Source organism: Solanum tuberosum, unplaced genomic scaffold (assembly GCF_000226075.1).
Source record: "Solanum tuberosum cultivar DM 1-3 516 R44 unplaced genomic scaffold, SolTub_3.0 scf00060, whole genome shotgun sequence".
Classification (NCBI taxonomy): Eukaryota; Viridiplantae; Streptophyta; class Magnoliopsida; order Solanales; family Solanaceae; genus Solanum; species Solanum tuberosum.
Genome location: NW_006238985.1, coordinates 1137338 through 1163719, shown reverse-complemented (window position 1 = coordinate 1163719; position 26382 = coordinate 1137338). Strand labels below are relative to the sequence as shown.

At 32.9% G+C, this 26382-nt stretch overlaps 2 protein-coding genes across 3 annotated transcripts; both read right to left on the bottom strand.

Moving 5' to 3' along the window:
- Positions 1 to 5924: 5924 nt before the first annotated feature.
- Positions 5925 to 12561, bottom strand: LOC102600562 (uncharacterized). Of its 2 annotated transcripts, none has more exons than XM_006344682.2 (6): positions 12303 to 12561; positions 10929 to 11140; positions 10774 to 10832; positions 8924 to 10660; positions 7449 to 7605; positions 5925 to 6964 (listed from the first exon to the last, which is right to left on the bottom strand). In XM_006344682.2, exons 2-6 carry the CDS (start codon positions 11029 to 11031, stop codon positions 6297 to 6299), a joined length of 2724 nt encoding a protein of 907 aa, XP_006344744.1. In that variant the 5' UTR covers positions 11032 to 11140; positions 12303 to 12561; the 3' UTR covers positions 5925 to 6296. The 2 variants fall into 2 exon arrangements, with proteins under 2 accessions (XP_006344744.1, XP_006344743.1); XM_006344681.2 differs by having other exon boundaries at positions 10929 to 11094.
- Positions 12562 to 18874: 6313 nt separating this feature from the next.
- On the bottom strand, positions 18875 to 24750 carry LOC102600231 (ATP-dependent DNA helicase Q-like 1). The gene is made up of 10 exons (XM_006344680.2): positions 24540 to 24750; positions 23884 to 24281; positions 23359 to 23619; positions 22048 to 22211; positions 21206 to 21302; positions 21052 to 21095; positions 20601 to 20715; positions 20171 to 20524; positions 19622 to 19846; positions 18875 to 19482 (listed from the first exon to the last, which is right to left on the bottom strand). The coding sequence occupies exons 1-10, from the start codon at positions 24727 to 24729 to the stop codon at positions 19372 to 19374; spliced, it is 1959 nt and encodes a 652-aa protein (XP_006344742.1). The 5' UTR covers positions 24730 to 24750; the 3' UTR covers positions 18875 to 19371.
- Positions 24751 to 26382: the final 1632 nt, after the last annotated feature.

The following is a 26382-nucleotide window of genomic DNA, read 5'->3' as shown; positions in this document are numbered from 1 at the left end:
GTGGGGGGGGGGGGGGGGGGGGGGGGGTCAATTTTCCAAGTCCAATTGAGATATATTTTGACTTTTGGAGATATATTTTACTACTACTCCAATAGCCCTTAGCCATAACCTTGTTTTGGCTGATTTTAGAATCCTGTTTTCCCTTTAGCCTCTAGGGGTAATTGGGAATAGCATAAATATTTTGTTTATGACTTTGAGGAAATTGGTTTATTGTTTGAGATAGGGTTAATTAAATATGGTAAATACTCTCTCCGTTCAACAATACTCGTTCATTATTGACTATGCACATTTCTTAAGAAATTATAAATAAAATGTCAATTTTTACTATATCACCCTTTGAATGTAATAAATATAATAGGAAAATAACTATAATTAATAATAAGATAAATTAGGAACTAAGTATAAAAGTTATTTATTAATTTTATAAAGCAGACAAATATTATTGAACATTTCAAAATAATATAGGGTATAACTATTTTTGAACGGAGAAAATACGCTAAAAAGTCTAGATTTATAAAATGGGCAAATAGGCATGAAAAGATTAAAGATTAAAAAGAAAGGATTAAAAGAGCATAGGGAGAAGAGGTTAGGGGGTTATAATAGAATAGAATAAAGTTAAACTTAGGGAATTGGGAAAGAAGTACAATGGACCACACATATATTAGCCTGCAAATAACAGAGCTCGGCACGTTCCCCTGTAGCCTATTGTTTCGAGGTCTTTTCTTCCTCTGTTTTGCATTCTCACCATACTTACCCTGCGTATCCATTTTCGTGCATCCACGTTTTCTGTTACGTATACGATCGAAAGTTTACCTGGACCATCTTTAATGAAAAATTATATTATTTATATTTTTAAAATTATTTTTTATATATTTAGTAGATGTTGAGTTATTTTTAATTTTGTCGTGTAATACTTTTTAAGTATATATTGAGATGTCTGCAATTTGTTCATGATACTACCTCCTTGTAGTTGTTATTGATAACAAGAATATGTTTAGTATAATTCCATAAAGTAGTATCTAGAGAATGCATAGTGTACACAGATTTTTACAATAGCCTTAGTTGTAGACAAACTGTTTTCGATAGACTATTGATTCAATAACAAACACTCCAACGTAGTATAAATAACCAAAATGAAGATAGTCGTGACGAAATACTATAGATTACTTGACAAGTCATCCTGAGCAATAGTCATAACAAAACTATACCTGCAACTCATATTACACCATTGTCAGTTCGTAAGAGAAGATCATGACTTATACTTTCTACCAAACGACGGTTAAACTATTGAGCCAAAACCTTGAGAGAGGTCAAAAAGGTTTAGATAAGTTGTTATTTCACTTTTCCTAAATTATATTTTTAAATTTTCAATTGATTATGCAAACAAGGCCTTAGATTAGTTGAGGGTGTACACATAGACTCGAGAAGGAGGTGAACAAAGGCCTTCTCCATAGGATTCTGACTTAAGGCAGCCAACACGAGGCATAAGGTTAATTAGTGGAGTAATTAATAATTAATCATTGATAAAACAATATTCTATAAACTGTCAACATTACTAATTTTATTATATTATTAATTCTGTAAAATTAATCTGCATAAGATTAATGAATCTAAGCAGATTATAGAATACGGAGCACCTTCTCACCTTTCCTATATCATAGTTTGGTGAGGAGGATTTGTCGTAGCCAATCAGTGCTCGACACGTTTTAGTTGTAGCACTTTTTATTTTATTTTTATCCCTTTATAAAATAATTTCCTTATTTATAGTACAAAATTATCTCAGGATTTTATTTTACTTTAGATTTATGTTTTAAATATCATTTTAAAAGATATTCTAGGTCAAGGCAAATCACGAATCATTTCAAGTGAAATTTTCTCATATATACGTGCACCTTATGGTGACTACATATGATGATTTGTTTTATTTATTCAAATTTTATATGATAGATTTATTTTGATATTCATATATGTAATATTTATCTCGTAGATATATTAGATTTTAGCAGCTCAACATTCACTACAATATAATATAACTGATCTTATAAATATTTTGTAGTAAATAAAGGGAGAAAGGACAAATATACCCCTGGACTATCGTAAATGATATGCAAATATCCTCCGTCATACTTTTGGGACATTGGTGCCTCTGCGTCCAAAAACTAGAGCATATATACCCTTTATACGAACGGACATATGCGTGTCATAATCTTATCCACCGATCCGATATTTATCAACGGATAAGATTGCGCCACGTGTCCCTATTTAGTCTTTCGTTAGAGTGTAGGGCATATATGCTTTAGTTTTTGGACAACAGGGGCATCAATGTCCCAAAAATATGATGGAGGGTATCTGCATACCATTTACGATAGTTCAGGGGTATATTTGTCCTTTTTCCCGTAATTAAAATAGTAAAATTTTAATTTGGTAGACATTCTTCTATGACTTAGTATCTTGATAACGTTACTTTGTATATATTTATTTATAATTAACACACTATTTCTTTTTAAAAAAATTGTGTGGGGGGGCAGAGGACAAATTAATGTTGTAAATAATAAAGTTGTACAATCTGCCTCAAGACTTGTAATTCTTATAAATAATAAAAAATACTTGCGGAATTCATTATAGTTAATTGTATCTTTAATTTTTTCTAAAACAAATTTTTTTAAAAAGGATTCTTGAGGCAATTCGTGTACGTCCGAGTTAAACGTTCGGTCCCATTATAGTTAAAATGCCTTGTCATAATTCATAATTTGTCTTTAAAAAAAACAATTTGTTAAAAATTAGCTCGGATACATTATAAAATAATTTAGAATTAGGAGAGAAATAAGGAATTTTAGAGGTTTTTAGAAATAGAAGGGAATATTAGAAATAAGAAAAATATAAGACGTGTATTTCAGTAATTTTTCCTAAAATAATTTAGAATTAGGAGAGAAATAAGGAATTTTAGAGGTTTTAGAAATAGAAGGGAATATTAGAAATAAGAAAATATAAGACGTGTATTTCAGTAATTTTTCCTAAAAATAATTTAGAATTAGGAGAGAAATAAGGAATTTTAGAGGTTTTAGAAATAGAAGGGAATATTAGAAATAAGAAAAACATAAGGCGTGCATTTCAGTAATTTTTCCTAAAAATAATTTAGAATTAGGAGAGAAATAAGGGATTTTAGAAATAAAAGAGAATATTAGAAATAAGGAAAACATAAGACGTGTATTTCAGTAATTTTTCCTAAAATAATTTAGAATTAGGAGAGAAATAAGGGATTTTAGAAATAAAAGAGAATATTAGAAATAAGAAAAACATAAGACGTGCATTTCAGTAATTTTTCCTTATTAAATTCAAAGATAACTACATCAAGAATTACTAATTACTAACTAGATACTAAATTTATTTTTTGTACACATGATGATATTTTTAAATATAAATTAAAATTAAAATTATTGAATTCAACTGAATTGATATGTCATTCTATTAGCCATAAATTGTATTGAAATAAACCAAAAAGAATTAGACAAAGAAAACAAAATTAGAGGGAGTAAAAGCATGAGAGGATGGAGCATGTGATATTAGGGTGTGAAATGGATTTAAGTATTATAATTTCCATAAGCAAATGACAAAAAGAATGCACATGAGGTGTTGGTCAAAGTATGGAGAGTCTCTCTAACAATCAACAATCCCATCATGCATGTTTATCCCTCTCTACTTGTTAATATAAAATATTAGTAGTAATTAATGAGAGATCTATTTGCATGTGGTGCAAGTTTTCTTCATGTATCTCGCATTGTTAATTATGGACTATCCAAATTACAAATTAATCCCTTACCAAATTAAATTATTGTTGGAAAAAAAAAGTGTTAAAGTAAAAAGTCTCACTGGTGGTTAATGAGATGGATGGACTCCTTATAAGGTTTGAACAATCCTTCTCCCTTTGAGCTATCTTTTGGGGTGTGAGTTAGACTTAAGACCTAATTTAACATGGTATCAGAGCAGGGCCCATCTCATCCAATGTTGGGACCCAAAAAAAATCAAAAAATTGTCCACGCACCAGATGCTAAGCATTGGACGTAAGGTGGGGTGTTAAAGCAAAAAGTCTCATATTGGTGGTTATTGAGATGGGTGAACTCCTTATAAGGCTTGAACAATCTTCCTTCATTTGAGCTATTCTTTGGGGTGTGAATTAGATCTAAGACTTAATTTAAAAATCTTGCACAAAGTCTTTATATTTGTGGTGGTATATAAGTTTTGGTCTTTAGTGTCTACCATATCTTTTTTATCGAGCCTTACTTTTAATTGAAGTTAATTCAGAATTTAAAATTGAAAAGTTTGATTTTTAATATATATGTATGTTTTGTGTGAAAATATTATATTCGAATGAACGGGTTGTTTTAATTAATAGCTATATTTGTCATTGTAATTGATCTACACTTAATTACAATGTGATGTGACTAATTTTAGTATTGTTAAACAACCATATCCCATTATCTCAAATTAAGTTCTAAGATCTAATCGGTGAGGTTATAAATTTGTCAAATTATTTGTAGATCTGTTGCTTGATTAGAAAGTAGAAAACTGCCATTTGCCTATGTGCCAAGGCATTTCGACAAAAACAAAAAGAATCTTCAAAACACAAGGATCCAAAGTAGATTTGTCAATGTTTACGCGGGTTGATTTAAGCGAGTTTAGAGTCTTCTAGATTCAACTGGCTTCAAAATGCCCATTATTCGTTGTTACTTGTTAGTAATGCTCATTAATAATCCGTCAAATTCATGATGAAATCCAATATGAAAATCATCATCTCTCAGTATGCATATATAGAGAATAATTGCAAAATAAATCTCTATTAGAATTGTTAATTATCTCATATTTTCAGATTAAAGGTTTGATTATCACTAAAGTCTTTACATCCCCTTCCGTATATTATGTCACCATCAAGATATGTGTTAAGAAACCCTTGATAATTAATGAACGCTTTCTTGATAAATTCTACCGTGTACAAATTTGGAATAATTGTACAATTAAATTTTGGGCATTAGATTATTATATATCTATAAATAAATTAAGAAAAAAAATTAAAAAAGAAGAAATATTATGACATGGAGATAAGTGAGATGTCATTAAGAGAGGAGTCCATCAAACTTGGGCGGTGGGGGTAGTTAAACAGTAAGTTATCTTCATATATATACTTCATCTACTTGCTGGATTTATGTTAAATGGACAAGATATAAATGGGATGACTCATTCCTAATTAGTCACCATCAACCAAGAATACGAGTATTATTTTTTTATTAGTACAAGATAGAATTTCATGACACATACAAAAAGTAAATAATTTTGACAATCTTAATCTACATAAATTGTTATTACAAAGCATTAGATAAAATAAACCTAACCATTAGAACTCATTAACTAATAAGTACTATAAGGATGACGTCTTTAACAATTTAAACTTTTCGATCTTAGCTTAAATTTGAGATCATTGATTAATGTAGCGTAGGAATCTCAACTATTCTACCGCTTTTCTTTCAATGAAGTGAAACAATGATTTACTATTTTAGATGAGAATATAGTGGTTGGGCTTTTTGACAGAAGTCATTGTCTGCTTCTTTTTCAGAAGATTCATTGTAATACCAGATTAGATTTGCGTGGGGGTGGGGTTGGGGGTGCACGTTACTTTGTCAGAGCTTCGCCGGCGGCCAAAGTGGACGGCTGTTCCCAGTAGGACCACCTTTCTGATTTTCCTTTGTGTCACGACTCACGACTCTCTTAAGCCCATTGTCATTGTTAACTCAAATCATCACGTCTTATTTATGTTTTTTTTTGGAAATTAAACAGTAATATAAATCATAGTTTAACTCTCTAAATAGTGTAGTCGTAATAATATTACAAAATTAGAAAATAAAACTTAAGATTTCAGTTTGAATCATCCATTGATATAGAAATGTTTCTGTTCCAAAAATTCTTGCAGCAGTTCATTTATAGAGTAAAAAAGAGGCATGAGAACAGAGCTTGAGCTCAAACCCAGAACATACTCTACAAATTCTGGGATCACCTATCAATACCACACGACAAAAATCAGCGGAAATTAAGCAGAAAGACTTTTCATCGCGCATTCGCGTTCAAAGGATAATGCACCAGACCATGATACTATCTAAGAAAATAAAAATATGAACAATCACTTGATCCACTGATCTCTTTGCTTAAATGAAGATGAGCAATAAAGAACAATGCACAAGGAAACTGTAAAGTAGCAAAGCTAAAGTATAAAACTTCATGTTGATTAAAGCCAGAAGAGGACTCATTCACATTAGGGCACCGATCAATTCATCCATCAAAGATGAAAGGATCTCCTTCTCAATGTCAACACCCTCTTCGTAGGCTTCAAAGCTAAAATCGGTCCACTTCCCGTATTGAGTGCTCATGTCCTTGTCAACAATCTCATCCACCATCAACTCTTCCATGCTTGTCCAGCTAGCAATCTCTCTATACACTTCTTCTGCTAACCACTCATTTCTTTGGACCAATGTTGTCCACTTTGCCCAAGCTTCAACACCTCTGCCAAAACTCAGTTTGCATCTGAGTTCCAGGCATTCGACTACCGAATAGAACAAAACTCTTCTCCGAATCTTCAGCTGCTCCTCTGCATTTTTGTTGGTTCCAGCCTTCTGATTCTCCAACTTGTCAAAGAGATCAAGAGCAATAATGCTCGGAACCTCACCCAACAAGAATTCTTCCATTACCAAGTCTGAGCTTCTAATTATATCTCTGATATAATTAAACTCCCAGTAAGGTGATTCATTGAAATTTGTGGAAGTCGATGTAGCAGTTGAATCCTTTTCACCTGCATCAGCAAGAGAAACGGAAGAGGCTGAGTCCAACAACTCTGCATCACCTTCCACAAAATGGGTCCTCATGTAGGTTTTCCAATTCATCATTTCGTGAGATCCATCAGACAGATGATACTTGCTCCCTGAATCATAAGTTTCATCCGTCAGGATTTAATTGATATTTTTTCAGGGAAAAATGGAAGTATGTTGGTAATTACCACTGAATAGTTTTAGCAAAAAAGAGACTGCAAATAGGACAAGTAATTTCACCTGAAGAGCAGGAAGATCATTTTTGTTTATGGAATTGAGAAAAGAGAACTTTACCAAAATTTATCTGATCATGTGATTATGAGCAAATTATATAAAATAATCTTATCCCAAACTATAGCTCTAATAAATGTAACCTTAAGGTAATCCTTTGTTTCCCAAATTGTTTTCTTGTTTTCCATTTTCATCCATCTAACAAGCTTGGGCATTTAGCCTGAAGTGGCAAAGTTTCTACTTTTTAGATTAAAATATAATACGAAACGCCTTCTTACAGAGAGTCAAAATAAAACAACAGAAATATCATCACAATCTTAAATAGGATGGAAACAAAAGGAGGAAACTAAAGATCAGTATTATTACCATCAGTGGCTAAACTTCTGTAGCTATCCAAAGAGTTGCAACTGCCTCCTGAGATAGAAGGTTCCATACTTGAGGCCAGACTAGTGCAAGGGAGACTAAATTCTCCTTCACACGTAAATCTGCTGGCAGTTTTAGGATTTTCTACCCTATTTGGACCCTGAAATTGATGCAGATAAGATCAGCCTGGTACATCATACTGTTTTTTCCTTTTCTAAGAAAAAGCAGTACAGTATAATACAGAAATAGGGTAACAAACAACTGCAATAACGCCTCAATCCTGAATTAGTTGGTTTTGCATATAAATTCTCAACATCAATTTTATTCCATGTTCATCCATTTTTTTCCAATACTTTATAATTTGTACAATGGGACAAACTAGGGATACTAAAACTAGGAATTATCTAAACCTCACACTTGCCCCTACATGACATATAATCTCTATAACCAAGCTGAAATGCACTTTGTCAGATATCAGACGTAATGCAAGCCTACCAACAATTACTAAACCTTAATTCCAACTAAATGTATAGTGTATATATGGATATTCTGCTTCCATTGTCTTGTTCTTTGCTAAGTTCACATGGATTTAGTTTATCAAAGAAAAGGTCTGCATGGATTCCAAAACATTTTAGAATCATATCATCAGAAGTAACAAAATTTATAAGACTGCAATGCTTTTTATGAATCTAAATCTGGCATTCAGTGGTTTCAACTAAACAAAAGAAAAAGAAAGGAGACGGGGGACCCCAGACATCTTTGGCTTACAGTAGGGAGAGCCTTTTATATGTCTACAGCTACTCTTTTTGTCATCTATAGGATTGAGAAATCAAAGGTAAAAATGATGACTTCGAAAATCATTTCAGAACCCCAAGTTACCAGTTTAAAAAAATAAATCATTTCAGAACCCTTAAATGACTAGTCAAATAAGAAGAAACAAAAAAACATCAAAATTATTTTCACAGCCTCCTGTTGAGCTCGACTGCTATTTCACATAATAAACTACACGACTTAGCAAAAGAAATAAAAACACCCAAAGTTATTTACTTGGATCTCGGCTCAGTAAGGAAGCTGGACAGTTCAACTTCGAAGAATTCCTAACCCTAGCCGTTATTCATGCAAAGTGGTCATGACACATTTTCACATTTGGGTACCTGTTAGCCATATACGCATTTATCATGTTGATGTACCTCCTAAGCACCTGACCTCACCCACAATTCATAAGTAATTTCCTAAATGATACATGACTTGGAGATCCTCTATTTCTTTTCACCGAGGAACAAGTATATGCGCACTTTCATACACTGACAAAAATGTGGTATGCTATGTCAAAAGTTTCTTACACATATGATCATCATCTACATTCCAATTTCTCATTGCTTTACCTGTTCCTATTTTTTATCTGAGTTCGTTTAGGGGTCGGTTGGTGTTTTAGTCATAAAAATGGCATTTTGAAGCTAAGGGAATTTCAGAAATACCTGCCACATCTGAGTTGCAGTAAGCCGGAGGTCATCAACAGAAGAGTGACCATGGTCACCTGCTTTTTCATTAAGCAAATCAACTTGAGGTCTCCTCCCATGTGCTACAATGGACACACTATCTTCAAAAGTACTGGCAGAAATAGAAGCAGTCCCCGTTTTGATGAAATCTTCACAAGATGGTCTGACTTTAGAAGTTAATTCTTTAATCTTTTGTTCTAAGAGAATACCTAAATCATCACCACCAATGGGAAAAGAAGGCATTGTTGATGTCCTTGAATCAGACTGATCATCATAAGAACCTGGAAAGAGACACAAAGCATTGTTCTTTTCCAAAACATGACTTGATGATGTGGGGCCAGTCATTGATTTTTTGATGGGTGAGGTGAAAGTAAATGACACTACATCACTCCCATTTTTCCTGTCAGCTGTTTCCCAATTGGAGCATCCTTCAATAGCTAAGTTACATTTTATAGACCTCTCATCTTTACTCTTCATCATATTGTCAGCACCACATCCATCAGAACCAATATCGACATTGACTGACTGTTTCTTTCCAGTAAAGGAACTCACTCTGGAGTCCCTAGATGATGAAAGGTCCTTTCCAACGTCAGTTTCTACAATACTTGCAATTCCGGTAGCAGTTGTGGTATTTACAACAATTCTACTTACAGTCTTGGTTGACCTAGACATGTTACCAGTAGATGATAATTTTTTCTCTTTTTGGTAGGGAGCTGAAGTTTTCGAACTCTCCCCGTCTTTATTAGATGCAGAGTTCTGCTTCTGGTTGTTCTGCCTGAGCACATCAGAAGGCCGGTTGAGTGAATTTTTCCTTTCCCCCCCTTTTACACTTGGCCGCCTCCGACCAGACTTAGACTCATTCTGTTCTTTCTGGTTTGATGGGTTCTTACTAGAGGTAGATTCCTTCCCCTCTCTTTTCTGAATATTGGTCTTTGCCTGAACTGCTAGTGAAACTGACTTCTCCTTCCCCTTATTTTGGGATATATCTCTTCTTGATACCTCAGAAACCCTCAATTGACGCATATTATCTGATTGAACCTGGACTCTTTCACAGGGTTGTCTTCTGACGTTTTTTACAGAATTTTGTTCTTTTGGCCTGTGCAGTGCTTCATAAATACTAGACTGTCTCTGAACAGCCTCTATTTGATCTCTCAAGTCCCGTATTCTCAAAGGGGCAGAGGAAGACCCAGAAGATTGCACCTTTTCTCTGGCAGCGGGTCGAGGACTCTGCTGGTATATTTTAGCAGCTGCCTCTATTATGTAAGCTGCATTCTTAGGAGGGATGAACCCAGGACTCTTGATAGGAGATAACAATCTGGGTTGAGTAACTGCAATAGGTTTAGCTGATTTTGGAGGCAATACCTCACTTTGAAACCTCTCGATGGGCCGGCTCTGCACCTTCTGCAGCCCTACTTCAACAGGGTTTCTCTTAAATCCATCCAATTTATTTCGCATGTTACCATCGACTATCATATGATGTTCATTCTGGAAATCAGCTATAAAACTTAGGTATGGAGAATCTCTGAAGGAGTGACAATCAGAGGATGAGTTAAAATAGGGATCAGACTCTTTTGAAGTTGGCAAAGAATCCAATCCCATAAGACGTGCAACAACCCCAGGTGCTTTTTGACCATAACTTTCATCCTCAGCTACTGATGAAGCGCTATAGAAATCATAGTTCTGCTTGGAGTTGGAACCAAGACTATGATCATGAGCCTTCAATAATATACAGATTATCAAAATGACAGATCAAAAGATATGATAAACAGTCATAGAGATAATGTCTTGAATTATTTGAGAGGAGATAGCAGAGCAAGGTAACTAGTTACCTGCTGAAGTCTTAAATTGGCTGATCCATTGGCATTTTCTTTTCCTTGTTTAGAGTTTTCTACAGGAACATGGGATAGCAAAATATTCATCAATAAGCATCAGTTACAAGAAAAATGGCCTTCAACTGCCAACAGGCAAGGAGAAAAGGAGTTACCAGGTAGTTCAGACTTGTTAGAGAAAAGCTTCTTCCGAGATTTGATATTCCAATCAAATAGCTGAAGAAAGCCTCCCTTTGAAGTTCTCTTTTCAACCTCCATTTTCTCATTTAATAGAACAATGCTCCCATGTGGATGTATCAACAAACAAAATCAGACAAAAATCTGTTGTCAAGAATGGAAATTTTCAAGGCATCAGGTCCCAGATGTTCTACAAAGAATGAAGTAAACAAGTAATCAGAGGAAACAAAGACTTTGCAACCAACTTCACACAACTTCCATTTAAGAGTGTGTTTAGAATGGAGAAGAATGTTTTCCATAGAAAATTCTCTGTGATATCTGGTTGGGCATAAAAGCAGGTAACATATACAAATTGTATATGGTTACAAAAGGGTATACTTGTAGTATTCTTGTACTTTTGAGTACTAAGAGTTGACATCCATATCTACATGTTGATTATTGTTGAAATTATATGATATAAGGTGTTATTTGGTTTACAATTTAGTTACACATGGATTATAATACATGTTTGTTTACGTGGAGAATGATAATGTTGGAATTGATGCCCGGGAATGTAAGTCTAGTGGTGATAGTGCAACACATAATGTGTTGGTTAGGCACATGTTCACACCTTAAAGCAGATAAAATCCTAGTATTCAAGCAGAGAGGGATAGAGGAGCGGGCCATTATCTATCAAGATTCGAACTATGCGCCACTGGCCCTTGCAGATTTCTCAATTATCAATTACCAAAAGATAATAATAACCTAGGAATTGTCATGCGATAAATAATAAAAAAGCAGTGTTTTGTAGGAATTGTCTATATTTATTTGTCCACATCCCGTGTAATTAATAACACAAATTCTCATATAAACAATATATGTATTAGTAACCGTTGCATAAGTAATATACTGAATTCTATATCAGGGTTAGAACATCCTTATCCCATCAACCAAACAACCCGTAAGGGCTAAGAGGTTGATATTCATAAAGGAAATATTCTCAATAGCAACGGAATTCATTTCCTCTTTTCTCGCTTACAAATTCCCAGAGGAAATTATTTTTCAGAAAAGCATAATCCTCCATAACAAACACACACAGCATTTCGAGAAACCAGCTAAAAGATGCAATTATCACAAAGCTGAAACCTAACTCTTTCTAACCAGCACTACTTCATTTGAGCAAATGGAAGATTCTCGAAGATCCCACAATTAAATTTCTACATCAAAGTAAACATGTAAACCCATATATGTAAAAGCATTTTGTTAAAGCAGCCAAAAACACCCCGAATCTTGTGCTAAATAGAAACAAAATTAATCAAATAACAATGAGGAACAAATACAAAAAACTCGGAACAATCCAGTAACAAACTCACCAGTGAATCTTCAAATTAGTCAAATCGCACATTGTTCCCACCATCAAAGAAGATAAAAAGTAAGATCTGAACTGTAGTTGAAGCAACAAACAAACCTAGGGTTTTCAAAACAAATAAACGATCGATGAGATGGTGGAGAAAAGGTAAATGAAGAGCTGAGAGGAAAATGTATGCTACTGTGTGTGTGTGTGTGTGTGTGTGTGAGAGAGAGAGAGAGAGAGAGAGAGAGGGGAGTGAATTTGAAATTAAAAGAGGAAGGTGAGAGTGAAGAGTTAAAAGAAAGAAAATGAGACTGAAGAGACAACGTCCTCACCGTTACATAACAAGGAAATTCTCTTTTTTCGAATTTCACCTCTTTTTTAATGTAACAAACTTAATAAATACATACTAACATAATCAAATAAACAAAGCATTACTTTTTCTTTTTTCCATTTTATAATAAAGGTAATCATTATTTGATGATGCGGTCACATATTCAAAATGATATTAAATAAATTATTTTGTTATTTTATAATTAGAATGTTCGGATTAATTTGTGTGCATTTTAGTTGATATTCTGGGGCATCTAAGTATTAATATATTTTTCCAACACTGAAAATTGAAAATCTATTGAGTAAAAAAATTATAAAAAAGTAAAATTTATTAATAAGTATTGTTTGACTAATATTATTTACTATTAAGATCGAAATATTCAAAATTTATGCATTGATTATGTTATAATTGAAGTGTTTGAATTAATTTGTGTGCACTTTAGTTGATTTTATTGAGCACCTCTAATTACAGTAGGTATCGAGTAACTCTATCTAATCTATTTGTATAGATGGAAAAAAATCATTAATACCTTTTTCCCTCGCTAAAATATTGAAAATTTATTAAGTTCAAAATAATATTAATAAGTAAAACTTATTAATATGTATTGTTTGATTAAATTTAATTACTATAATGACCGAAATATACAAATTTTATACATTGATTGTGTTATAATTGTAGTGTTTGAATTAATTTGTATGCACTTTCGTTGATTTAATGGGATACCTATGTACTATCTCTAATTATAATAGGTATCGAGTAATTCTATTTGATCGATCTGAATAGATGGATAAAGATCATTAATATTTTTATCCATCACTGAAAATTAAAAATCTATTGAGTAAAAAAAATATAAAAAAAGTAAACTTATTAATATGTATTGTTTGACTAAATTTAATTAGTATTATGATCGAAATATACAAAATCTTTACATTGATTATGTTATAATTATAGTGTTTGAATTAATTTGCGTGCACTTTAGTTGATTTTGTGGAACACCTACTACTATCTTCAATTAGAATATGTATCGAGTAACTCTATCTGATGAAAAAAAATCATTAATATTTTTTCCCTCCCTAAAAATTGAAAATCTATTGAATTGAATTTGAGATAATCAGTCATTTTATTTTATTTTAAAAAAAACTTATTAATATGTATAGTTTGACTAAATTTATTATTATGACTAAAATATACCAAATCTATGCGTTGTTTATACAAAAACTCATTAATATGTATGTAGTTGACTAAACTTTTTTACCATTACAACTGAAATATACAAAAACTATAAGTATATGATACGTAAACATACAAAATTATATAGTTACTTACTAGTAGGGCTTACATGATCGGTTAAGTTGGGATTTTTCAAATATCAAACCAAATTATTTATATTGAATTTTTAAATTCATATATTAAACTAAACTAATAAAACTCGAATTTTTCAACCTCTGATTTTTTTCTTGTGCTCCAAGTTCTACCAAAATACAACTATTTAAGGTGTTACTTAAGAAAACAACACAAAATATGAGATGAGTGATGACACTAAAAAATTCAATAAAAAATAATAATAAAATCGCATAAAATAAATATTGCAAATTAATTAGTCATAATGAAAATGGTCATAATTTAAAAGTACTAAATCATACTAAATTAAATCTAATAAGTATTAGTTACATGATTAAACATTAAAGAAAAGTTAAAATTAATTATGTATTTTAAATGTCTGAACCGATGTAAAACTAAAGAACAATTTATTTATTTTAATAACTAAAGAACAAATTTTCAACATTATTGTCAATCTTAGTGTTGAATTAATATTTTTTTTGTTAGCGTCAGTACTAATTTGGTTTTGATTTGAGCTTTGTTAGAGTTATTAATATCTATGGACTATAACCTTTATTAGATCATTCAAAATTCTAAATCTCAAAAATTTGAAATAATATGTTAAAAGATAAAAATTATAAAAAAAGTACAAGAAATATTTAGAAATTATATCAAAATAAATATTTTTGTGTATAAAATAAATTTTAAAAATTAAATAGAATGTCGGGTTGGTCACGGATTGACTCTTTTTAGTTAAAACAAACCAACCCAAGTATAATTAGGTTTTTGCCAATATCAAACTAAATCAAACCAAATCATTAGTTGAGTTTTTTTTTCGATTTAAATTTTAACTCAATTTACGATTTGATTCAATTTTTGGTTTAATTCTGTACATCCCTACTATTTTCTAATCTAGGTTATACAAAATATTTAGATTGAAAATTGAATTAACTAAAGCAATATAAAAAGAGTTATCTTTTTCTCTTTTTTCTTACCCTTTATACTCCATCTTCCTAGTGTGATTATTTTAATTATCTTTCTTTTTTTTATTAGAGAGAAGGAGGAAAAGGTGGTATTTGTTAATTTGTTTTTATTGTTTCAAGAGCCAACAAGGTGTAACAAAAGATGAGTATTGGGAGTATCCTTTTTCTGTTTTTGAGAGGACACAATATCTAAAAGAATATATGATTTCAATAATTCCAAGGTAATTGCTTTGATTCAATTTGACTTTCCTAACCTAATTGCCTTGTACATTATACTCGACTTGTGGTACTACTTTTTAATATATTAGTAAAAAAAATTAGTATACTAGTAGAGTTACTTCCAAATATTCCTTCAAGTCCTTTAGATCAACTTTGTATGAGATCTCACTTATTGGTTTGAGTTAGTGGTGAAGTGGTGGAACTGCTTCATGCATCCTTAATTAAAAGTTTTAAGTTTGAGTTTGAGTTTTGAGTATGAATTTTTTTTGCTGGGAGTTCACTTCTAAATGGGTCTACGGTGAGGGGTCCGGATCTAATCGAGGGAAAAGAACACTTGTATTCCAAAAAGAGAAACTATTTACAAGTTGCTATCCCCTTACTTTCATATCTCCCGTTTTTAACTATTAATTCGTGTTTACTGTTTGATACCATCAAAGTATGTATATACTCTGATGGTATCAAAGAGGAAGAAACAATGATTTAGTGAAAATACTACTTGGTTACTTCTTAATATATATATCAAGGAGGAAGAGACAGTGTTTCAGTAAAAAAACTGCTCAATTACTTCTTGATATTATCAGAGTATATATATACTCCGATGGTATCAACAATGGTTTAGTGAATAGAACAAGAGGGCAGTTGGGTAAATAGTTTGGCACAGGTCCAATCAGGGTAAATATATTAGGTTGAGTCCAATTTGGGTAAATACTTTGCCTCCCGAGTCCAATTTGTATGTTTTTCCTTTAATCGGGGCTCTCATGTGGGCTCCGAATATCGAATGAAAAAAAAGAACTTATTGCTTCACTTACTTGCTGAGAAACACTTTTCCTTCTCCTTTTTTTTTTTTTGCATAATTTCTTGTTCTAAATATTAAACGTTTTGTAATGTGAATTTGTTCTACGAGTTAGATGTTTCTAGCAAAAATAAATAAATAGAAATCAAGTAATAAGTTATTTTTAAAATTTTTAATCTGAATAAGTAAAAGTAGACCATCAAACTAACCCAAAATTTAGTAATTGTTGGAATTATTTTCTCACAATTATTGATTTTTCATGTGGCAGAATGCATCATTCATGATAGGTCCCAAAATTAAAGGTGACTTTAATATTGCACTGCAAATTTTCAAAGTGTCCAACATGAGTTTGTCACATTCAAAACCAGCAAATGAGGTTTAGGGGGACCATATCATAGCCATGTGGAAATACAACAATATAATTATATTAATGCACAATTTCTTACGATGTGAAAAATTAAAGTACTAAATTTTAAAACTTTTTAGTAAGAAATATTTTACTCATCGCAAATCTGAATTAGAATAGATTTTGAATACTTAAGGTAGAGAAGGTAACAACATAATCTTTATTTTACATAAGAAATGTAATCTCTTTATATTTTCAAGTTATAGAATTTAAATTCTCGAACTCATATATATTTTTACATTAATAATAAATTGTGTTCTTCCACTAAAAATGTTGATTATAATAACTTGAAGGAAATTGAAAAATCATAAGATAAGTATGTGTTTGGATTTTAGGTAACAATGTCCTTCATGGCATTAAACATGATGAGCCCCCTTTTACGACTATATATAAATGAAAAGGATTTATAAAATTATGCATGTGAATTAGGTCAAAAGATTCTGAAAATCTAAATTCCATTGGCTATATATGTTAATATCTTAGATCCCCATTCCAATCATAATTACTATATCTTATCTTTCCTCTCCCTATCCTTTGATCTATTTTTTTTTAATGCGTCATTTCAAAAATTATAATAAGAAAGATGTTTTTATTAATTTACTTTTTAATACCTTTTTATTTATGTGTCTTATCTATAAATATCAAAATATTAAAATGAATTAATGAAGGACAAAACGAGAAAAATAATAATTAATTTTATCTTGAGTTTTTTTTGTTAATTGACATCAGTAATGCAGACAGGTAATATAAGATGAAGGAAGTATTTATGAGATTGATAATTTATATCGTCGATCTCAAGTAGCTTGACATTGAGCATAGTAATAAGTTAGCTGATTTTTTCTCAAACACACTATTAAAAGACGGATTTAAAATATGTACTTAAAGAATAATTTATTGAGTTCGAAATTTATTACTATTTATTTGTACATATATAGTTAACTTTTTAACATAACATTATTGTCTCATTTATAATTTTATTTTGGAATAAAGCTTTAAAGGCTAGAGTGTGAGAGGACCATTTAAAAAGCACTTCTTCTAAGAGACCCCATTAACAACTATTCCATAGTTAGGAGGAAGTTGATATGTGAGCTGTCGGCATTTGAATCATCTGACTGAATTATTATTATTCTTTCTTTCTTTTATAGTTATATTATATAGTAACAAGAAAGCAAGTACCAAAATTAAGAGTCCATATGTATATATGGCTGATAAATCAACAAGATAACTGGCTTAATTATAGGTACTAATAAGAAAAAAACAAAATTGTATGAGCTCTTTTTTCATATTTTAGACCCCACGCATCAGACGAATAATTCTTGATTTAGATTAATTCAAAAGTACATACCACCTGGTGCATGCACCAAAGTAAATGTGTTTTTTGTGTCATATTTATTTATTTATTTATAAATCGTGGTTAATTTATACAATTCTTACTTCAGTTTTGGTACTTTACTATAGTAGATCAACGTTGTAGTGGATACGAATAATTTGTTTATCTAGGGAACATCAAAATCAAATTCAACCCGCTTAATTTCATTCAACTCATTTAAATTTAGTTCAATTCATTTTAATTCATTAAAAATTGGGTTGAAATGTAACCTGAATTTACTCGAGAATAATCTTGTCAAAATATTTTTTAAAACAAATATGTTATATATAATCATAGTAAAGAAAAATAGTAATTTTATCAGCCACAAAAATATTGTAAAACAACTCATAATGAAAAATTAGTAAAAATTAGGTCGTGTTGGGTCTTAACCCATTAACCAACTCATTTTTGACACAACCTGTTTTGACCAAGCAAATTTGGGTTGGGTTGAGTTGGGTCTTTGACCCATTTATTGTCTTGATCCATTATGCCCGCTCAAATTTGACCCAACCCACCCAATTATCACCCCTGTTCAGGATAACTCTTAACAATTGGAGAACAAATCAGGGTTCTTTATCACCCCTCACTGGGACCATAATCATCATAAAACACCAAAGAGAAAGGGTTTATTTTGTTGTGTTATGAATAATTGTGTAGCAGAATGCACGCCCTATGTCATGCAATAATATATGGGTTTTTTGGTTTCTCATGTTTGGTACCCACATTGAAACCCAACTAATTTACATTGACGCTGGCTAGGATCCATTATGGAATAACACTTTCTACCAAAGATTTTTTCATACTCAAAACTTGAAAGCAGAACCTTGATTAAGGCAGGAGGAGGCTCATTGGCTACACATCTTTTGATGGTGCAAGGACAAATGATAGGGTTACATCATACAACTGTAAAGCTGCCACTACATGAAAACTAGGAACTCTTCTAACAAGAACATACATTCTTGCATTAATCCAAGAAACGGTATAGTCAACAAGAAAACTGGAGCTAGAGCCACAGAAAGAAAGAAATAAATAAGGGGAAAGATTTACGTGAATGAAATTCAATAACAAGCCACCGTGACAAGAATTTAATGATAAAGGGGTTGTCATTTCCTACCATATGTGAAGCGGTTTCTAACAAATACTCATGCAATAAGACTTCAAGGCAGATCATGGGGAACAAACCAAATATGTATTTAACTTTGATGAAACAAACATTCAATAAAGATAGACATCTCTCATTTATGCTGAGGTAAGTTAAAATGTACAATATCAGCACAACAGCATGCGCTTCATTTATGCTTTCTTGAAGCTGAGCATTTGACTTGGCTTTGGGACAAAATATAAGATGACAGTAAAGAAAGAGCTCTCACCTCTTTGAGCCATAAGTGCAGGACATGCACTTACTACTCCAAGATGCATCTTTTGCTCTTGAAGATGAGCACCTTGTTGTATGAGACGACCATATAACTGGTTACCCTAGTCAATAATAAAACATGTCAAATTTACTTTATCAAGACTGAACCATGTATAACATAGCTGCTCAAAACTTTCAAAGTCACCATCTCCATTCAAGTGTACATGTTTCAGACGGGATTTTTTTGGTGGTTGAGCAATAGAAGCTTGATATTTGTACTGTGGCCTTTTCTTGGGATTAAAATGTAGAACCTTCACGAGGAAGACTTGAGACAGTTGTCACATGGATTAGAACCATTCTTGCAGGAATATTGGTCAAAGGACTCTCCGAAGTGTTCAAGTAACAATTTTCTACGACATTCAGTCTGCAAATTTAAGGATAGTGTGATGATTAAGTACATAACATAGAGATGATTCAAGAGACTGTACAGTAACAGAAGAGTTAGCTAGAATAATGAGGACTATGCAAGACACCAAAGCTCTATAGGACATCAATTAACGTACCTTAAGTTCACAGTATTTCTGCATTTTTCGAGCTTGTTCCATGGCCCTCTTCAAGCTTTCCTTTTTGTAGCCCTGCCCACTTCTTAGCATGCATACAACTCGACTGAAATCCTTCTTTTGGTATAATATGACACATGTAGCAGGAAGGCCATCTCTTCCTGCCCTTCCAGCTTCCTGATAATAACTTTCAATAGATTTGGACATTGTATTATGAACAACGAACCGCTGAAAATGCAGAAAACTATCAGTCCCCTACCTAATTCCCTGAAATAGCAAACAGTGCATATAATGGAACTTCTAAATGAAAAGAACTTTCACTCTGACTATAACATCAAGAACCTTCATAGAAGATTTCAAGCTAAAATGGCTAACCAAATCTGGCTTGCACCTCTATGGCTTATGCCTTACTCTATATAGGTTTTTTCTATTTGTAGCAAGATCACTTATCAATGACATTTGATTAAGAGTCATATTTGGAACATCATCAGTCATCAAAGAGGTCATTTTATGGAAAGAAGCAGAGAAACATCATAGTCCACGAGAACTCACAACATCAGGTTTGTCAATTCCCATTCCAAAAGCAATAGTCGCACAAACGATATCAACCTCTCCAGAGCGCCACCTCTTCTGAACTGCAACCCTCTGACGAGATGCTAAACCAGCATGATAGTATACTGTTTTGATTTTGCATTTCTCATTCAAAAATTTTGAGACATCCACGCACTCACTTTTTGATAGGCAGTACACAATTCCAGATAGATTCTTGAATCGATCCAGTAATAGATTCCCAAGTTGCTTGAGTGGCTCTTTGCTCTTTCCAGTAACTTCATACTTTAAATTGGATCTATCAAAGCTGGTCTCAAGGACAAGGGCACGAGGAATTCTTAAAGCACTCAAGATATCCTGCAAAGTGCAGAAAAAGTGAAACTAGGAAAATAACCAGACCTCACAAAAGAACAAATTCAAGTAGCTGTCTTACTTCACGGACTGCATGGGTTGCTGTGGCAGTTAATGCCATCACTGGAACATCTGGAAAATTTTGCTTAAGACATCCTAATACTCTATAATCTGGTCGAAAATCATGTCCCCATTGGCTGAGAAACAGGTAAAAGAACAGATCAAATATACCTTAAATCAGCTAAACTATTGACAACATCATGCCTATTGTTTTTCTATTTCTATCAGATTATTTGAAACAGGGACTGCATAATTTCCAATCACTTTTGTGATTCTTTTTACCAAACATATAAGAACGCCCAAAACTATGTATTCAAAAAACATAAGGTTGACATAAGCAACAACATCAACAAGAAGAGGATATAGTTTCTTGATGGATTTCCTGTCCCCTCATCTGATACATCAGTCTGCACTATTATAGTTTTACATCTTTACCTCCAAACAGTTAAGATGATTTTAGAATAAGGGAATACCTCACACAGTGAGCCTCATCAATAACAAAACCAGCCAATTGTCCCTGAAATTAGTCCAGTAAAACTTCTATTTACAAACACCATCTAGAAATATTCTGGACTTAAATAAGATAAAATAACTACCCGTGGTGTTATATGCTTACAAAAAACTCACCTTTCTATGCATACATTGTAAGGTTTCTTGAAATGATAAATTTCCAGCTATCCTCTCAGGAGTTACATAGAGGAGCTTGCAGGATGGTACATCTTTCCTAGAAGTAAGAAAAAAGGATGCAAATCCAGAATATGATATTAGGTACGAACTACAGGAATTTCAGGACAGGATTACAAGAACTGCTACAACTTTCAATGAAAAGAGTTTGGGGTTTAATGATAATACTTTCTAAAGAAGCCAATAAGTCAGATCAGATAAAATTCTATTTCAGTTGACAAGCCCATTCGAATACTTGAAAAGGCTTCTCATAGTAAAATAATTTAATAGAGGACGGAATAGTCATGACTTGGCATTTGATCTGAAATTATGTCATTAGAGTCAGTCTTAACTGAAAACAAGTGTAAGTTTTAAGGCATTCAGGATTTACTTCATAGCCAAAGGAAAATGTGTGTGGGGGAGATGAGGACAAAAGACCAATAAAGGTATAAATGCCGGCCTCCCCATTTTCTTTATTTGCAAGAGCTATCTTCCAAGCTTTCCATACTTGCACGTATTTAAAGCAAGCAAATTCTTTTTTTCTGGTGCCATAGGAAACAAGATGAGACCTGCTGAAAGTGCAGTAAGTATTCCTGACAACACATGCATGGTAGGGGCTTGCATGAGTATGCATATTATGGACCATGAGTCATGTGGAGACCATAAAACATGTTTTCTTCTGTGGCAGGCTCAAGAAGTATATTACTAGTCACGCTCAAGAAATGTTCTCCTGAAAGTCAATCAGTAAAGTTCATAATTTAGAGGAGTAAATAAGTGGATATGAAGATACACAAGTAAAACCATGCCTTAATTCTCGTAGTACAGCTGCAGTTTGTGATTGAGTTTGTTGGGAATTTAAAAAGGTTGCTGGTATCCCGAACTTGAGGTTAAGGGTGATTATCTGATCCTGAATTAGTGAAAGTAGGGGAGATACAACAATCATAACACCAGGTTGAACAATCGCTGAAAGCTGCATAGCAGAAAAGGAAAACAGAATTAGTGCTAACACTAGTCAGAGTCTTGACAAATTAGTAGGATTTGATGGGTGACTGTAATGTCCTAAAGCCCAACCTTGAATTAAAATATCGACAAAGGTGGAGAACTTTAAGCATTTGAAAACCATTTTTAAGTGCACACATTTGACCTAAAGAATGTAGTAAGAGTAAAGCTTTCTCTGCGTTGCTTTTTGTTTCAATAAGTGCTAACAAAAGTTTATTGATCACAGAAAGGCTAATAAGTATTCTTTTTGTAAAGAGGGCTAACCCAGATACAAGAAGCATACAATGGTAGAGATCCCTTCCACAAAAATATGGTTTTTGGTTAGTTGTCTAGTGGAATAAAAAGATAGGAGAAAATTCCATGGAAGCGTGACGAATATGATAGTACAAGAAAACTGTCTTGTGTACTTTTTCGTGTAAATAAAGGATAACTTGGTGCCTATGCGACTGGGTTAACTTTTTAGATAATGATGGTTGAGAAAACCACACTGCATATATATTTTAACAGATATATGGCATATCTGATGAATTAAATATTATGATTTATTAAAAGAAAATTTAAGAACTTGATATGCACCAATAAGAATCTTTCACCACTTCTCATAACACAATCATTTTCTAATTTTTCCCAACTCAATGGGATTCTTTGCACAGCACATTCCAAGGTAAGTTGATGGGTGAGAAAATTGGAAATCATGCATCATCCTATATTTGAAAAGATTGCATACTTCAAGCAAGATGATATGCACTTTCTGGACATCCTTTAATTTTTTTTTGCACATTTACCTTAAGCATGATTTATGTGTCTGTGATAAACAGTCTTATAACCTTTCACAGTGGATGTGGTGAATAGTAACTGATTTCTCACAAGGAAAGTCAGGACAAGATAACATCAGCTGGTATGACCAAAGGTAAGAACATAAACAACAGGAGCAGTTACGGAATATTCTAATCTTTTGGCAGACAAGTCTGCAACTTTATATGCATTGGAACTACGACTAACATTCAAACTAGATTTCTTCAACTGCAGGTTCAATATGAATCAAGAAGTTCTTGCAATCATGCATCACTCAAGACAATACTCAGGGAAAGGACCAGCTGTATAGTAAAGAAATCTACCTGGTAGCAAAGACTTTTACCACCTCCAGTTGGCATAAGAACAAAGCAATCTCGTTTTTGAAGACATGCTTGACAAGCTTGATGTTGTAAAGGACGAAAGGACCTGTTTCCAAATACTACCACATTTGCCAGTTCAATGTCATCCAACCTTTGCAACTCTTCATAACTAAGGGTTTTGTCCCCGTGATTTGATTCCAAGGGGCACTCCATTTCGGGGGAGACCGATGAATATGAACCTTCAGTAACCACACTCGTATAATCCTTTCAACAAGGGCAGAGCATGGAGTAGGAGGATTTCAGTCAGTACTAGATAAATTGGTTCAGATAGAACAAGATAAAGGGTGATCACATGTCAGCTAAGAGTATATCATATAGCCATTCATTTGGATCTCAGCTATTTGAAATAATTTACAGGACGATTCAACATATCACTGGTCTAATGCAATGCTGCAGTAGAAATGTTGATACTTTAAGAAATAAACAAAACAGTTGATAGAAAAGATCATAAGTCTAAATAAGTACTACCATCGATGTTGAGGCACGGCACCCTGATTGTGGATTCATGCCCTGGTGAATTCTATCACGGCGAATCTTAGAGGTAGAGGGGAGATCCTCTTTTCTTGCAAATCTAATACCCATCTCTTCGCTGTCACTTGAAGAATCCAACAGCACTGCTTTTGCACGCCTTTGTTGTTGGGGTGAATCCTCAATAACATGGACATAGGCGCCAGAATCCTCATCACAATCAACTTCACAGTCCTCACGAGCACCCTTACCCAACATATCAGCTAGAGCTCCACAAGCCTCTGATTCAATTGCTTGCAAATCATCCCAATCCTCAGTGTCTTGCATAGATTCAGCCAGCAACGCAAGAAATTCATCTCCACAGAGCTCCACACTGATGAAATCTCGCCCATCATCACCTTCACAAGTGAAAAAAAAATAATGAAAACTGTAATAGCTCCACCAATAAGCTCCTAAATAAGAACCATGTAATCAAGTATATCAATCAAGTAAGCCTAAATTCAAACCTAGTCAGAATCACCTGCATGAATCTTTTCATAATTAGACAATAACTTGAGTTATTTTTTCTTTTAAACATATATAATCCTGATTCATGAAGCAATAATTGTACTAGTTCTGGGCTGCTGCGGTAAGGAATGGGAAAATGGAGGGTTTACCGTAGAGCTCAACGAGGCGATTCAAGCACGTCTTTGCGGAGTCTTCATCAAATCCGAATTCAAGGGCTAAGCTTAGAAGCCTAACTTTCTCTAACTCGAGATCTTCGTCCTGCATTTCTTCAGCGTCTTCAATCTCCGCCTTTCGCGGCCGTCGCAGCGGTGGCCGTCGTTGGTTTTCCCGCGCTTTCATTTGCCTTCTTCAGAATCAATTTTAAAACTTCTTTTCGTACTACGAAAGTTGTATTTCGAAGTTTTATCCCACTAGTTTTATTTAAACGACAGCGTTCCGTGCTACTCGTTTTGTGTTGGGCTTGGAGCATCTATGGCCCAAGGCTAAGTTACACTTCTTAGTTTTACGTACTTATTTATCCTCAAATAATTCAAGTGAAGAAATAGCAAACATGGCAATAAAATTGTTCTTTCTCATAGCTAGTTAGAAGGTCATAAAAAAATTATATATATATATATATATTGTTCGGCAATTATTGACTCAGTTATATAATTTTCAAGGGTATAATCGGAAAGAAGATTTTTAAAGAGTTTTAATCCAAACACAAGATGGGATAGGAAACAATGAACCAAACACTTGATAAAAATAAACTTTACATTACTAATACATGCATTATTAATGTTTGTACCAAACGACCACCCCTTAATGGATAAAATGGCCTATGAAGTCCTAGTCGTTATAAGAGGCATTAATATATATGTATACCAAATATAGATCAACTACCTTTTCTACTCCTTAAATTAAAACCCATTTTTTAAAAGCCTCAATTGAAACAGATCTCCTCATTTGGATTAATCTAACTATTAAAAAAAGTGAATAAGAATATAGACGTTGAAGTACTCATTCATCAAATAATTAAAAACAGAAAAGGATCCTAGAAATGCCCTATTCTTGATTTAACACACCATCAAAACTTACCATCTAATGATATGGCGATAGGTGTGAGTTTTGTAATTCCTACATCTAATAGAAATAAAACAACAAAGGAATAATAAAATTAGTGAAAGATCCATAGAAACTAAAATTACACACAATCCATCCATATTGTACACTAAAGGAATTACATTTTGGAGAAGAAAAAAAAAAACAAAATATGAACAAGAAGAAGATGGAGAAATACAACAACGTAACATACATGAATATAATATAAACAAAAAGGCATGCTTAGAAACCATGAATGATTCTAGAGCAAGTATGTTTGAACCAACGATAACTATTTTTGAAAGATCTCTTAACTTTTCCTTCCATGGAATATATCTTATATTTTGCCACCCTCTTCTTCCTATTAAACTCCGGATTCGAGTACCATGTCTCTCTTCCTCCTTTTTTATAACTCGTCTTTGCGATTTCGTACTTATTCTTCTGAGAATATGGCTGCATCATATCCATCGTCCCAAAATTATTATTATTATTATTGTGAGCTCGAATAACGTATACGTTATTAACTGCATAGGCTTTGTCATCGATGATTCCTATTCTTTGCCCGCTGTTAACATATCTCCGATGAGTAAACGTGAAATCTTCCATTAATTTTTTCTTCTTTCCTCCTCCTCTCTGAGATGGTTTTGTGGTAGAGAGACAGAGAGGAATGGAGGAGAGAAGATTAAGGCTTTAGAAATGCATGTTAGAGACTGCAAATATATAGAGGACGAGATTAATGGGAGGTTGAAAATTAATACTCTGATGACTAAGAGGGTAAAAGTGTAAAATTTTTGAAAGTAGAATTTAGTCTCATTCAGTGGTAAAATTGGCCATGGATAGACAAAAAGTGGAGTAATAAATACATAATGAAAAATGGCTCTAAAAGAAACGTTATGTTATTATCAACTGGAT

What these genes read in the sequence shown, in the direction of transcription:
- LOC102600231 (XM_006344680.2), bottom strand. Translation starts at nt 24,729, where the DNA reads ATGAAAGCGCGGGAAAACCAACGACGGCCACCGCTGCGACGGCCGCGA. An exon ending in TACAATGTATGCATAGAAAG is followed by an intron (nt 21,096 to 21,205) that starts GTGAGTTTTTTG and finishes GACTAATTTCAG; the next exon opens with GGACAATTGGCTGGTTTTGT. An exon ending in GAATTGACAAACCTGATGTT is followed by an intron (nt 19,847 to 20,170) that starts GTGAGTTCTCGT and finishes CTGCATTTTCAG; the next exon opens with CGGTTCGTTGTTCATAATAC.
- LOC102600562 (XM_006344682.2), bottom strand. Translation starts at nt 11,031, where the DNA reads ATGGAGGTTGAAAAGAGAACTTCAAAGGGAGGCTTTCTTCAGCTATTT. An exon ending in TAACAAGTCTGAACTACCTG is followed by an intron (nt 10,833 to 10,928) that starts GTAACTCCTTTT and finishes ATGTTCCTGTAG; the next exon opens with AAAACTCTAAACAAGGAAAA. An exon ending in CTGCAACTCAGATGTGGCAG is followed by an intron (nt 7,606 to 8,923) that starts GTATTTCTGAAA and finishes CATCAATTTCAG; the next exon opens with GGTCCAAATAGGGTAGAAAA.